The sequence below is a fragment of the Eptatretus burgeri genome, chromosome 8, assembly GCF_056783735.1.
Source record: "Eptatretus burgeri isolate ZD-2024b chromosome 8, Ebu_testis_v1, whole genome shotgun sequence".
NCBI lineage: Eukaryota > Metazoa > Chordata > Myxini > Myxiniformes > Myxinidae > Eptatretus > Eptatretus burgeri.
This window is the reverse complement of record NC_140968.1, coordinates 2,330,561-2,345,236: the sequence shown is the minus strand read 5'-3', so window position 1 is coordinate 2,345,236 and position 14,676 is coordinate 2,330,561. Positions and strand designations below refer to the sequence as shown.

The window sequence follows — 14,676 nt, the reverse complement described above, 5'->3', positions numbered from 1 at the left end:
TGTTGATGCTCTTCAATGAGAAGAATACACAAACAATAAAAGCTTCAAAAAATTTGTTGCTCAAATTTTAAAGAAGTTTATTTAGATATCTTGTTTTATTTGTAAAATACTCATAATCGCTCTCCCTTACAGCCATCACTGGCACCACTGTGTCTTTAGCAGGTATTTATGGCACTTTGAAGGCATGTGCTTCAATTGAAGCAAGACCTCGTGTTGGTGTCTCCAAACTTTACAAAAATCCCACTTCCTCCTTTTGTCACAATTGGGACCGAGACAATCCCTGTGGAAGACCTGCATCACAAAGGTTGAACCAAATTAATGGGATTCAACAGTTAATATTTTAATGGACAAGCTACCCCGCACCTTTGCGCCATCAGTGACGACTCTCTCATGATTGCAATTATCAAATGATGAACATTGGTTGCCAGCACTTCCCTCTCACTATGTTTCCACCCTTTCAACTCGAACCCTCAAGTCTCACCAATTCAGACCTTTTTCATACAATTTAATGACAATCTATCTGCAGCTGCCATTTTTGGACCAAGTGCTTATTGCCAGATTGGATAGGGCTGAACAAAAATCTCAGATCTACAAATTGCATCTTCAATTGATCCCTGAAATTAACCCTCGTGTCAGTGAATCAACAAAATGAGGGAAAATGGGTGGGGTGGAAAGAGACTACAACCCTTTGCACCCTTACAAGAAACAAAAAGCCACAGATAAACTTTTATTGACTTGTCCAATTGCTTAATTTGTATTGAGAAGCAGTGGATATAAGAACAAGTACATTATAGCATCATTCAGATGAAGTAGTTGAGACGACGATGTACACTTAACCTTTTTCCAACATGAATCTGAAAACACAATTCCTCATTACCAGTAAGGCAGTTTTTGCGAAAACTGTAAATTTACACCATCATAAATTCTAAACATCCCAAAACCATTCACATTTGTAGTCCTAACTCGGTACACACTGGTTAGCCTACTGTTCCAACCATGCACAAGTCTCTCCAGATTTCTCTATTTTTTGATGTTTCAGAATGCGATGATCTCCATACAATCAGATCATCATAATTAAAGATAATTCATTAATCTGAAGGCACAAACCTTTTTTTTTTATATTAAAGTTTTTCAAAAGGATATGTTCACCATTTGTCCAAGAGAGAGGAAGGGTACCCAATTACACCAAAACCATAAGCTAAGAGTGATTTTCAAACTCTCTCACCAAAAGTTTGCAAAACCAACCTTTGACAACATCTTTACGAGCAAGGGAACCTATGATTTGCCGAGCATCTTGGAAGGCTCAGGGTCTGCAGCGCTGCACAAAGCGTGGGTAGAGGCACACATCGCGGATGTGATGTCGGTTCAGGAGCCACGTAAGAAAGCGCTCCAAACCAAGCCCGTAGCCTCCGTGTGGACAGGTGCCAAACTTGCGCTGCAGTCGGGACGATCAAAATCATTTACAAAGAAAAACGTTCTCAGCAAACTGTCTTCGTGAATGACATCTTTAAATCCACAAGCTTATTTGAATGAAAAAAACCCCAAAAAAAAACTCAACATAAGCATTTGCAATCTCACTTGTGCAAGAGAACATGAAAAACAAAAATAACTTCCAACATTTGTAGATTGAATTAAAAAGATAAAATACGTCAGAGAGATCATTGATGAAAACCAGAAAAAACAGGGCCCAGAACGCTACCTTGAGGAACTCCAGCCTGGACAGGAAGGGGGGGGGGTGAAAGAACTCCATTTAGGGCGACACGTTGACTGCGACAGGAGAGGAAGTCTGCGAGCCATGAGTGGAGATGGCCTTGGACACCATAGGAAGAGAGTTTGAGCAGGGCAGGGTGCCAGACTGTGTCAAAAGCACGTGATATATGCAGGGACATGGCTCGGATTTCCTGTCTGGCATTGAGGACCTCCATCCATTGTTGGGAGAGCAGAAGCAGCATATCCAAGGTAGAGTGACCTGGTCTGAAACCAAATTGATGATCAGAAATCAAGCCATTGGAGAAGAGGAAAGATTTGATGTCTGAAGCGATGATGGATTCCATAACCTTGCTGATGATTGGGAGAAGGCTGATTGGTCTGTAGTTGCAGGGATCTGTTTTTGCACCTTCTTTGTGCAGGGCAGTGATGTTTGCTGATTTCCAAGCAGATGGCAGATGACCTTGAGCAAATGAGAGGGTGAATAGAACAGAGAGAGGGTGAGCAAGAGCAGAATAGCAGGCTTTGAAGACACGTGGGATGTTGACCGATTGAGTCAGTCCCAATGAGTCGCAGAAAGCTTTTGCTGAGGTGCCATGACAGGTGAGAGAGGTACCCACACCTAGCCAAATGGCATGATGACAATTTAAGTCACCACTTATGAGGAAGAGAGAGTTTGGATGAGAAGATAGAAGTTGGTCCATGTTTTCAGATAGTGAGGTGCAGATGGAGTCATCACTGTTAGGTGGACGGTACAGTACACATATAAACATGAGTTGGGAGTGGAGGGGAAGCCGTAGCCAGAGGTATTCCTGGGGGTGTGGGGGAGTGAGGGCAGTGCATGGAGAGTAAGGAATAGAGTCTTTGGTGAAGAGAGCAATTCCTCCACCAGGACGAGGCTCAGGTCTGTCAAACCGGAGGAGTGAGTAACCAGGGAGAGATACTTGGGGGAGGAAAGTTTCTGTTAGGCAGATTATGTCTGGTTTGTCAGTGGCAACCTGTATGGAAAGATCTGAAAGGTTTGAGCGAAGGCCCCAGATATTTGAGGTCCATACTTTTAATGAAGAGGTAGGGGAGGAGGGGTGGGGCGCAGTGGGTGGGGAGGGGGAGGGTAGGACAAGGGACGAGGGGGGGAGGTAAGGAGTGTTATTGAAAGAGTGTGGGGGATTGCAGAATAGCTAGGGGAGGGGCCGAATGAGGAGGAGAAAAGGCTCTGTGGTGCTGGGGGAGAGAGGGGACAAGAGAAGGGGAAGAAGGCAGTTGAGGATTTGAGGAGGTGGAGTGAAGAGATGGAGGTGAGAGGACAGTGGAAGGAGGCAGCTTTGTGGATGGGAGGGGGGCAGCTTTGTGGATGGAAGGGGGGGGCAACTTTGGGAAGGATGAGTCAGGGGGATGAATGGTGGGAGAAAGGTGAGGGGGAGTTTTTGAGAGAGGTGAGAGGGAGGCTTGGAGGGAGAAGAGTGGGATGGTTGCTTTGAGAGTGAGGGGTGAGAGGAGTTAGTTGGCACTGAAGTTGGAAAAAAAGAATGGTTGATGGAAAGTGAACATTCATAGCAAACTGGGGTTTTTAAAAGTTTTAGGTCAGAGATGCGATTTAACACAATTCTTGATGGATGCAATAAAGATGAATTCAGAGAATGGAGAGAAGAAACGCTGTAACAGTTGGATTTTTTTAGGCAAGGTATGAAGGAAAGGTCGAAATGAGAGCAGTCTGTTTAAATAGCAGAAGAGTAGTGCATTCTGATACAGTAATGAGTACCACACGTGTGAAGGAGGAAGATGAATCATAAGAGATCGTTTTTGTTATTATTATTATTATTATTATTATTAATGTTTAAGAGAGTTTTCAACAGATTAGGTCATGGAAGTGTTGTAGAAAAGAAGAGATGAAGAAGAAGAAGAAGAAGAAGAAGAAGAAGAAGAAAAAGAAGAATTGGAGAAAGGTAGTGGTTTTTTTTTTTAGATAAGAAATAGAGTGATTCGTTGGGATGGGGCACGTTAAGAAAGTGGGAAAGATAGAAATTTAAGATAATGGGGAGAAAAAAAACAAATAAACACGATCGTACACCGAGGAGAACAAAGGGTAGGCCTCAAGCCTCATCTCAAAAAATAGCACGATTTTTGAAACAAAACTGAACTAGGAACACACAGAAGCATGTAGGTAAGAAAATTAAACAGTTAAAACGGGACAAATAACGACCGGAAACTTAACTTTTTGATCGTCAGCAGGGAGCCCCCAAGGAGACCTGCCAATGCTCCAAACCCAGAACCGGAAGTCAATGGTGGCCGGAGTGCAAATCCTGCCACCAACCTCCTTAAAATAAAAATAAAAAAACCAATTGCAGGAGGACATCCGCAGACAGTTGGGCACAATAAATGGATGGCCGTTGGCCCACAAGGAACTCCTCTGCCCTTTGACAGGTTTTGTTTATAGTCCTGCTGGGTGTCCATATCCACACACCCTCCACACCAGAAAACTTGGTGGGGGAGACGGTTTAGTCACTGACAACCCAACCATGAAACAGGTTACATGGTACCTGCAGCAAGTCACAGATATCATCTGGCTTGACCTGACAAGGAGAAATCGACTCCAGACTCTTCAGACGAGCCACACCAACCGTGGTAAAGCAATGCGAGACATGTAAGGTGCAACTAAGGCTGATACCCCTTTACACACGAACCCCACGAAGGTGCCAACATCAAGGGAATGATAAATTGCCGAGGTACTTAACTGACTTGCCCTCTGGAAGCCGGCAGGGCCAAAGGTAGGAATGTTTATGAAGGATCCAAGGAGAAATCGACTCTGGACTCTTCGGAAGAGCTACATCAACCCGCATAAGACAATGTGAGACGTGCAAGGTGTCACTAAAGCTAATAATCAGCCTTCTCCCAATCATCAGCAGGGTTATGCAATCCATCATTGCTTCAGACATTAATTCCTTCCTTTTCTCAAATGGCTTGATTTCCAATCAATTTGGTTTCAGAACAGGTCACTCTACCCTGGATATGCTGCTTCTGCTCTCTCAACAATGGATGGAGGTCCTCAATGCCAGACATGAAACCAGAGGCATCTCCACAGAGATAGCTTGTGCTTTCGATATGATCTGGCACCCTGCTCTGCTCACAGAACTCTTCCTATGGTATCCAAGGACATCGACACTCATGGCTCGCAGACGTCTTCTCCTGTCGCAGCCAACAGACTTTCTCTCCTGTATCCATGAATAAGAGTTCTCATCCCCTCTTCCTGTCCAGGCTGGAGTTCCTCGAGGCAGCGTTCTGGGCCCTGTTCTTTTTCTAGTTTTCATCAATGATCTCTCTGACTCTCTGGAAAATCATCTTTATCTCTTTGCTGATGAATCCTCCCTCTGCCGTACCATGTCATCCCTCAGACCGGCATGCAGCAGCTTCTTCATTCTGCAGATCTGGGTAATAGCACAAACTGGTCCAACACGTGGAACATGTCTTTCAATCCTAACAAATCTCACACTCTCACTGTGTCTCTCCAAACGGATCATGTGGAACCCCCCCCAATATACTTTCTCAACAATCCCCTTGAAGAAGTCCTTTCATTCAAGCTTCTGGGTCTCACTATCTGCCATGATCTTTCCTGGGAAAGCCACATTTCCAACCTGGCCTCCAAAGCCAGTCGCCGACTGGGCATCCTCCATCGTGCAATGTCCTTCCTCTGCCCACATACAAAGCTTTTGTTCACAGCCTGATGGAGTACTGCCCTCCCCTCTGGGCTGGTGCTCCCGCCTCACACCTTTCTCGGCTTCACGCTGTGGAAACAAAGGCATTTAGGGTCATTGGTATCTCCCGCAATGAGGCTGAGTCTTTGGGTGTCTCTCTCACTGCAGGCAGGTAGGTGGTCTGTCTTCTCCAGTCTCCTCTCCGGCCTCCCCGCCCCCTCGCTCTGTCTGCGATATGTCTCCCCCCCTATTTCCTCAGGGCACTCAATGTCTGCCAGCTACCCCCTTCTGGTAAAAACCACCAAAATCACGAATCACTGCTCACCTTCACTCTTTCATTCCTCTTTTTTTCCCACCTTTGGAACAAACTCCCACACTCTCTTCAATCCCACTCTTCCTTCCAGGTCTTCAAAACAGCTTTTCACTTCCATCTCTTGTCTTCCCCCATCCAAAACCACAATCTTTTCTACCCCTGTTAATAAACCTCAAACCCACCTCCTTCAAAATCCTTGCTTTCCTTCCTGAAAGTCCCTGTAGTGTCCATCTTGTTTACCCTGTGTGCCCCACCTTGTCTCTCTCCTTTCCACAGATCTCCTAATGTCTTTGTTCCCCACTGTTTTTCCTTCCCTCTCCCACCCCTCTTGTCGACTGCTCCCCTTGTTGTACGTTGTTAGCTCTCATATGAGCCTCAACATTGCATTTAAAAAAAAAAAAATACAAGAAGACCTCTTGCCACACGAAGGTGCCAGTACCAAGGGAAGAATTGTTATCAGCACAACTCCACGATAAGGGTTGCCCAGGCACAGAAGATCTGTCGCGTGGAATGCGTCTGAAAGACACCAACAAATGGCGGTCGTTCGCGCCAAAAACGCCAAGCAGACGGATCTTTAGTGTGGAAGGAAAAGATGTCCGAGGCGTTCGGAATGCAAGTCGATCCTTTATTCCACCCACGACCGAACAACCCGCTCGTCTCTCTTCCGGTTGCGGAAAACCCCCGATCAACCCGAGCTCGAGAATATTTACATATTACAACATGAACGTGATGCCGCTACAGATCACAATGGCACGCAAGTTCTCCTCGACCTTTTGCGGGATGATTGAAGAAGAATTCTACCGAAGGATAAATAGTAAGTCCGTCTCGGTGACAACTCGAGCAGTTTTCAACAAGCTATTATAAATTGCTCACGTGGGATGAATGCAGGTCATAGCCTTCCATTCCATTCTATTCCGATCGGCGAAACCCCTCCTTTTCCTTTTCCTTTTCCCCGACCCCTTTTACAATTTCCTCCGTCGTCTTTTAAACCCAATCCCTCTTATCATTCCAAACAGAGTCATTCCAACCACAAATTAATACAGCAACATTAATGTACCAAAATAAATTGTTTACAAACACTGACGAAGTAAACGAATATAAATGCCATTCCAACATGATCACCAGTCCAGACAAATCTGCAGGGGAGGATTTGCGGATGCACAACACCGTCTAATCACGGTAACGCGCTTGCAAGCTTTTGTACCCGAGTAACTTCTACAAGAACAGCTCATAATAAATACTACCACGAGAGTAACTCACATAATCACGGTCGTTGACACATTATTGTGTTCGCATTTCACCCTATCCTGATGAAATGGGTTAACAAACAAATCAGCGTGTCGGAATAGCAACTAAGTTCCCTATAATTGCGGCATACCATTCTGATGACGAACATACGGAAACCCTCGTATGGGTCGTTACAAATATATGGATTTCCTTAAAATACGGAAGTAGTTTCACTCATGGAGAAGCTGACCTTTCAGGCATTAACCCTTCGTCGGAGCAAAAGATAGCTCCAATATCCCTCTTTTGCTCCGACAAAGGGTTAACGCCAAAAATGTCAGCTTCTTGCTTGCCACGGTGGTTATCATACGTCCAACAGCGTCGTGTTGATTTCATCCATCGTTCCTTCACCAGCAAGACTAGTTTTTCATTCTGACATCTATTTATTTATTAATATGCATCCTGTGGCTGCATGGCTGCATCATTTTCTGGGGCGCGGCTGTGCCACCGATGCAATTCCTTCTGTTACCAGCACGCTGGTGCTAATTTTTCCCGATCTCAGAAAGATGACAGACCAAGTCAACGCGCCTTGTGTTCATTGAACAGCTTTAACAGGGTCTTGAACTCAAGACCAGCTTCCCAAACAGAATAAGCGTAGTGTTGGCTTAACTAACATCGGATTCATTAGGATTACATATAGTACCAACCTCCAGACTACAAAGTACAAACATTTGTACTATTTATTCCCACAATAGTATGTATGTGATACATACATACATGCATGATAACTTTTTTAAACAAAGAATGTCATGTATGGTGGAGGATACCTGATCAGTGTACCAGTAGTATGGGGTTGGGTCAATGTCCTCACGCTTGTAACCCTCCAAAAGCTCTTCGCTATCCCAAATACGCATGGAGCCACCCACAACCTCACCCACGTTGGGTATGAGCACATCCACCTGTCAAACAAACGTTACATTCCAAACCATGTGGTTTCTCATTGGTCATACCACTGGACTAACAATGAAGGAGCGACGGGTACATGGGCTTTGTACCGATTCCGTGAGACGCCGGTCTTCGGCACAACGCTGCATGTAAAAAGACTTGATTGCCGCTGGGAAGCGACACAAGAGGATGGGTTCATTAATCGTGTCAGTCATTAACCGCTCCGGTGCCTCCGGAATGTCCTGTATTGAGGATTCAAAGTCAAACAAAGAGGATGTAGATTGAGGAAAAGGGATGAATAAAGTGAGAAATTAATGATGAATGTTCGAAACAAAAGAGCAATTCTCTTGCCACTCAGACCACCAGTTTATGCAGCCAACAAGGATTTAGAATTAAGGAAATTTATATGTATATATATATATATATCTAAAGACCTTGTCCCCATCAGTGGAATGACGTTTACATGAAAGCAAAGACATCCTCTTCATTTTTAATGGCACAAGCGCACCTCCCCAAACTCGTAGTACGTCCCATCATCCTTCTTTACATCGTGCTCTTTCAACCAGCTGATGGCTTCCGAGTAGTCCATACGGCGAAATGGTCGTTGAGGAGCCTTGAAGCTCTGAAAACAAACAAGCATGTAAGCAAATTGCAAATAACAGGCCACTGAAATATCAACACTCCATTGACTGAACTCCTTTACTCAGCTATCAGACACCCGTTTGATGATGTTCAGCAGGGTAGTCGCCTGGTGTTGGCTTAGTGGTTAGGGTGGCGGCTTGGGATCCTAGGGTCCTGGGTTCAAGCCCCGTTTACCGCTGAATTAATACACCAGGAGGTTGACTCAGCCTGTCATCCTTCTGAGGTCGGCAAAATGAGTACCAGTGTACTGGTAAGGGCGACACTGCATCAGCGGCATCGCCACGTCACAACCAATGATGCAACCAGCAGCCACAGGCTGCACTCGATAGAGAGAGAGAGCAGGGTCGTCGAATCTAACAAGGATAAGAAGTTTATGGAAGGAAGTGCAACTTGGCAATTGCAAAGCTGGTCAGAGGAATGAGGAATCAAAAAAAAAAAAAAAAAGTTCTGGTTTGCCACCATGACAAAAACTCAAGTCATCACTAGGAACAGTTTTTTTTTATTTTTTAAAGGAAAGTAAGCAAGTCCATCATGTTTGGAATTCTTCTACTTATTCTTGTAATCATTTTGGTAGGACGTGACTATGCCGCTGATGCTGTGCCCCTATACCAGCAATTTGGTTGTCATTTCGCCGACTTCGGAAGGATGACAGGCTGAGTCAACCCCAACTAGTATTAATTCAGCGGCCAACGGGGCTCAAACTCAGGAAGCTAAGATCCCAAGCCAGCCACCCTAACTGCTAAGCCAACACCAGGCTTCAAGATTTGTCATTCAAACTCGAGTACAGGCATGCACACAGACGTGCATGAAAGCAGCAGCGGTATCAAACACCTACAGGGTTGACTTCATACAACAATGCCGCATGTGAAGAAGCCAAAACACGATCCACCACGTCGCACACGAGGTCTTCCAGCCGTGCGAGCAGGTCATCGAACGAGATGAAGGGACACTCGGCCTCAACGTGTGTGTACCTGATGGGGGAACAAGTCACTGCTCGCTGGTGCAAACGCAAAACTCGACAATCGCTTGAGCAATGAAAAAAAAAAAATCTACATTTGTTCCCCACACGGCATTCCATAATGATCAATATTTATAACTCGATCAGCTGCGTACAAATCTTTGAAACAGAAGATGCTTCGTTTTAAACGGAAACATTAAATGCAGGACAGTTGCTTTCTGAAACCGACTTTGCGATCTCGGCACGAGGAGGTGTTTTCAAGGAAACTCGAAAGGCATTTTTCCCATAACGACTGTGATGCATTTCAACAAAGTACACTCGAAGGTTTGTAAGATTATTTTTCTTCTTCTTCTTTCGGATGCAGCACATGGCTGCGAGTCGCATCATCGGCTGATGGCGGGGCTGTGCCGGTGATGCAAAACCCTCTGTAGGTTGGGGCAGGAATTTGGAACTTGTTCGTGGTGCCGGCTAATAGCTCGCCTACTCTTCACAAAGGACACCGCGGGATATTTAACGTCCGCCAACTCGTGCCTGCAGATGGGACACCCAGTTTAACGTCCATCCGAGGGACGGCACACACACATCGATGCCTCGCCCAACCTGTGAGACGACAGTTTCGCTGAGCCCCAGATTAAAATCCAGGCTGGATGGCTGAGGCATCGAGACCATCCTGCCAACCTGATAAGAAGCTCAAAGAATGGAAGTAGTGCGCGGTATTACCTTCAAAATATCTGCAGCCACACGATGAAGAGATACAGACTTGATTAAAATTTAGGAGTTCTTGTTTCGCATACCAAGGGGAAGCACAGACTAGCTGAAAATAAAGGGAACAAAGAGAAGGTGATAGATATCTTATCCATCGACATATCAAGATTGTCCATACTTTTACGATGTACCTGTTCCACCTTTTTCTGTCACAACGTTCCACATGTTATTCTCTTCCTGTTCATTCATCCCCTTGCTTGGTGTATCCACACTATTCCACTGTCAGTGCACACCATGAGAATTGATTTTGCATGCAAAAAAAAAAATATATATATATATATATATATATATATATATATATATAAAAAGATCACCGTCCAGGCACGCCGCCACGACTTACTTGACAGAGGGGATTAAAACAGCCTTGCATCGGATGGAGTCGTACGCCAAGTTGTATAATGGATTCTCCAGTGACGAAGAGACACCATTGGAAGCGCTCAACATTAGCTCGATCTCCCGTGATGATGCCAAAGCACAACGTCTGTTGATTTCACATCGCAGGCAGGTCGGTGGTCTCTCTGTTTTCGACTGTCTATTCTCCAATAATGCTCCCACCTCATGCTCTCAGTACTCCAATCCTCCCCAGCAACTCCAGGAAAAACGCATTCTTCCAATAACCCCTTGGTTAAACGTACAAAATCCAGGTTTACCGCACACCTTTGTTCTTCACTTTTTTCATCCACGACCCATCTTCCAGAGGCCATTCTTTTCCACTCTTCACTCCAGGGATTTAAGCAAACAGTGCACTGCCAACCTCAAGTTATCCCCCATCCTGACCCATGATCTTAATTGCACCCATTAGCTTATTCACTGATCTCGGTCTCTCTCACACACGGGTTGTGTCTAATAGTGGGGCCCCATACCGAAATACTCACAATTGTGCGTGTTGTGATAAAAACACCAGACTTGGCACAGGGATAGACGAATATATTACGAACAAATATGGATATTGGGGCATCGTGGACTTGGCCTCTGACGGCCGTGGCAAACATCTTACAAAATGGCCACCTGTGGTTGCAACGACTTCACATATCTGCTGAGCTCTGAGGATAAGATGGTAAAATAAAGGCTAATTACGACACGTGTAAGCATGGTAGAGAACAGATTCCTGCTCGATTTGGGAAGAACCACTGCAGGATCTGGCCGAACTCACTCCATGCAGCCATGAAGTAGCCGACCCCAACATGTTGCAGCATGCATCCCATGCAGCCCGACATGGCCAACGCAAGACACTGATCCAGACTGTTGGCACTGTCTGTGGCCCAGGAACCACAACCAGAAGATAAGCTGTGGGTAGCATTCGGAACTGGCAAGAGTTTCCAGGACCTGGCAGCTGGCCTGGGACAAGAGAATGTACGGGCTCTGCCAAAGTTCCATGTCTGACTGGATGTGACAGCTTTGTTGGGTATGGTCAGAAGAGTGCCTGGGCAACCTGGACCATGCTGCCAGAACTCACTGACGCACTGCTGAAGTTGTCCTGTGCACCGAGAGACATACCAGAAGATGTCATGCGCCATCGAGAGGTTTGTTATCCTGCTGTATGACAGAACCAGCACATGCACAGATCTATATTAACAAGGCACGAAAGAAGCTCTACGTGATGAAGAACAATGGGCAGCTAATCCCAACAACCAAGGTCGCTTTGAAGGAGCACGTCAAGAGGGCAGCCCACCAGGTAGACCATGTGTTGGACCAGAGATGCCTCCACCAACCAGATGGGGTGGACCAAGACCGGTTACGGTCTGTTCAAGCCGCACTGGACCACACTACCTGATGCAGCCCAGACCTGCTGTGAGCTTGTGTCTTGCAAATGCAAGGAGGGTTGTGTGAAGCGCTTCAGAAAGGTTGCACTTGACCGCACAGCCCTGTGTGTGTGTGTGCACGCGAGGGCGAATGTTCACAGAATTGACACCCCTAGCCTCCAGTGAGACACGATTGGAAACATGACTGTGACAATGGTGAGGCCTGACGTTCTGAACAGAATTAACTGTGATATCTGATGAGGACTGCGCTCAATATTTAATGCCATCGGGACATTGTTTGATTGATCTATCGAATACTTTTTAACGAATTTGGACTTTTGTTCTGCACCATGACATCGTCATGTTTTTTTTTTTCTCGAAGATGAACAGGATTTATAGCTTCACCGAGATTTAGAGTTTCTGCTCATGATTTCGGCCGACACTTGGACATGGGTTAATAGAAATGCAAGCACAATATATATATATATATATATATATATATATATATATATATATATATATTGATAATTTTCATACACCTCACCTGTTATGCTCTTCTTGGTAATCAGGACAATTCAGCTGACTGGCTTAGCATGTTTATTTATTTATTTTGGAAACCAAGTTGAGGCTCATCTAAAGAGCTAATACACAGAAACATATACCAAGCAAGGCAGGAGACAAGAGGTGGAGCAGCAGAGGGAAGCACATAATAGTGGGGAACAGAGACAATAGGAGATCTGTGCAAGGGAGAGGGATGGGGGTGGGGTACACGGGGTAAACAAGATGGTACTACAGGGACTTTCAGGAAGGAAAGCAGGGAATTTGAAGGAGGTGGGTTTGGGGTGGATTAACGGGGGCAGTAAAGATCAAGATTTTGGATGGGGGAAGATATGAGATGGTGGTGATCAGCTGTTTTGAAAACCTGGAGGGAGGAGTGGGATTGAAGAGAGTGTGGGAGTTTGTTCCAGAGGTGGGGAAAAAAAAAAGGAACGAAAGAGTGAAGGTGAGCAGTGATTCTTGATTTTGGCAGTTTCACCAGAAGGGGGTTTTTGGCAGACCTTGAGCACCTTGAGGAAATATTGAGGGGACAGATCACAGACAGAGCGGGGGGGTGGGGGGGTGGGGGGTAAGGCCGGAGAGGAGACGGGAGAAGAAAGAAAGACCACCGACCTGCCTGCAGTGAGAGAGTGAGAGACCCAACGACAACTTCATCACGGGATATATCAATGATCCTAAAATCCTTGGTTTCCACAATGTGAAGTCGAGCTAGGTGTGAGGCAGGAGCACCACACCAGAGGGGAGAGCAGCACTCCATCAGACTGCGGATGAAAGCTTTGTAAATAGTGAGCTCAGGTGTGCCAAAGAAGGAATTTACATGACATACGATGCCCAGTCGGTGACGGGCTTTGGAGGCAGCTTGGAGATGTGACTTTCCCAAGAAAGATCGTGGCAGATAGTGAGACCCAAAAGTTTGAATGAAAGGACTTCTGCAAGGGGATTGTTGAGAAAGTAGATGATGGGGGAGGTTCCAAATGGTCCTTTCGGAGAGGCATAGTGAGAGTGAGAGATTTGTCAGGATTGAAAGACGTATTCCAAGTGTTTGACCAGCTTGTGATTTTTATCCAGGTCTGTAGAGAGTGAAGAGGGAGTGCTGCTTGCCGATCAGAGGGATGAGAGATGGTACGGCAAAGGGTGGAGTCATCAGCAAAGAGATAAAGAGAATTTTCCAGAGAATCTGAGAGATCATCGATGAAAACCAGAAAAGCACAGGGCCCAGAACGCTGCCTTGAGGAACTCCAGCCTGGACAGGATGAGGGGATGAGAGAATTCCATCAAGAGCCACCTGTTGACTGCGACAGCAGAGGAAGTCATGAGTGGAGATTACCTTGAATGTTCTTAATAAAACAAGGTTACATCATCACAGAAAATGACATTTCTGCCCCACCGTCACCAAAATGATTAATAATAATAATAATAATAATAATAATAATCTCCTCGGACCTATCATCGTTTAATTACCCCCACTGGAACCATCTACTTCTTCTGAATTAAGCAGTTCCTCATAGTCACCATAATCGCACGGTAACCATTTTGTAAGATGGCTGCCACGGTCATCAGGGGCCAAATCTGCAATGCCCCCAATATCCAGAACTGATCTCTAGATTGGTTTCTCTCTGTGCAAAATGTTGTGCTCTTATCACAAAATGCTTTGCTAAAGCGCCCGACTACAATTGTTGCCCAGCTTACAGACTCAATTTAACTTTGCTTTTCTATGTGCCTTGTTCTTGTAACAAGAGAGAGACAGAGACAGACGGCCATTAAAAAAACCAAGAAAGGCAATGGTCCCAGAAGGCTACTCTGGGGATGGGATGCCGGCCTTAATAGATAGAGCATTGAAGACGATGCCAAAGCACCGGAATACCATCCAAAGCACGAGCATGTCGGAAATCTGACAGCAGTCGTCCAAGAAGGAACGCTGCATTCCATTTGTGTACAGTTTCGAAAGCAGGCGAGGGTGTCACACACGATCAATAGCTCGGGGGATGTCCGTCAAGGTGGCCCCGACTTATTGTTTGATATTGAAGACATCTATCCATTGTTGACAATTGGAGAAGCAGTGTATGTTTGGTTCGAAACCAATCTGATGATTGATCAGAGACTGATGAAAGAGATTATTCATATGCACAAGGA

The 14,676-nt window shown here is 45.5% G+C and overlaps 1 protein-coding gene across 1 annotated transcript in view; it reads right to left on the bottom strand.

Moving 5' to 3' along the window:
- Window positions 1–714: 714 nt before the first annotated feature.
- The window catches only part of NARS1 (asparaginyl-tRNA synthetase 1), a 43,813-nt gene continuing 29,851 nt past the window's right edge, over window positions 715–14,676 (bottom strand). Inside the window, exons 11-15 of the mRNA XM_085890577.1 lie at window positions 9,356–9,491; window positions 8,387–8,500; window positions 7,989–8,120; window positions 7,761–7,892; window positions 715–1,435 (exon numbers count right to left, since the gene is read on the bottom strand). Coding sequence (XP_085746703.1) covers window positions 1,304–1,435; window positions 7,761–7,892; window positions 7,989–8,120; window positions 8,387–8,500; window positions 9,356–9,491 — 646 coding nt within the window. The 3' untranslated portion in view covers window positions 715–1,303. The remainder of the gene's footprint in view (window positions 1,436–7,760; window positions 7,893–7,988; window positions 8,121–8,386; window positions 8,501–9,355; window positions 9,492–14,676) is intronic.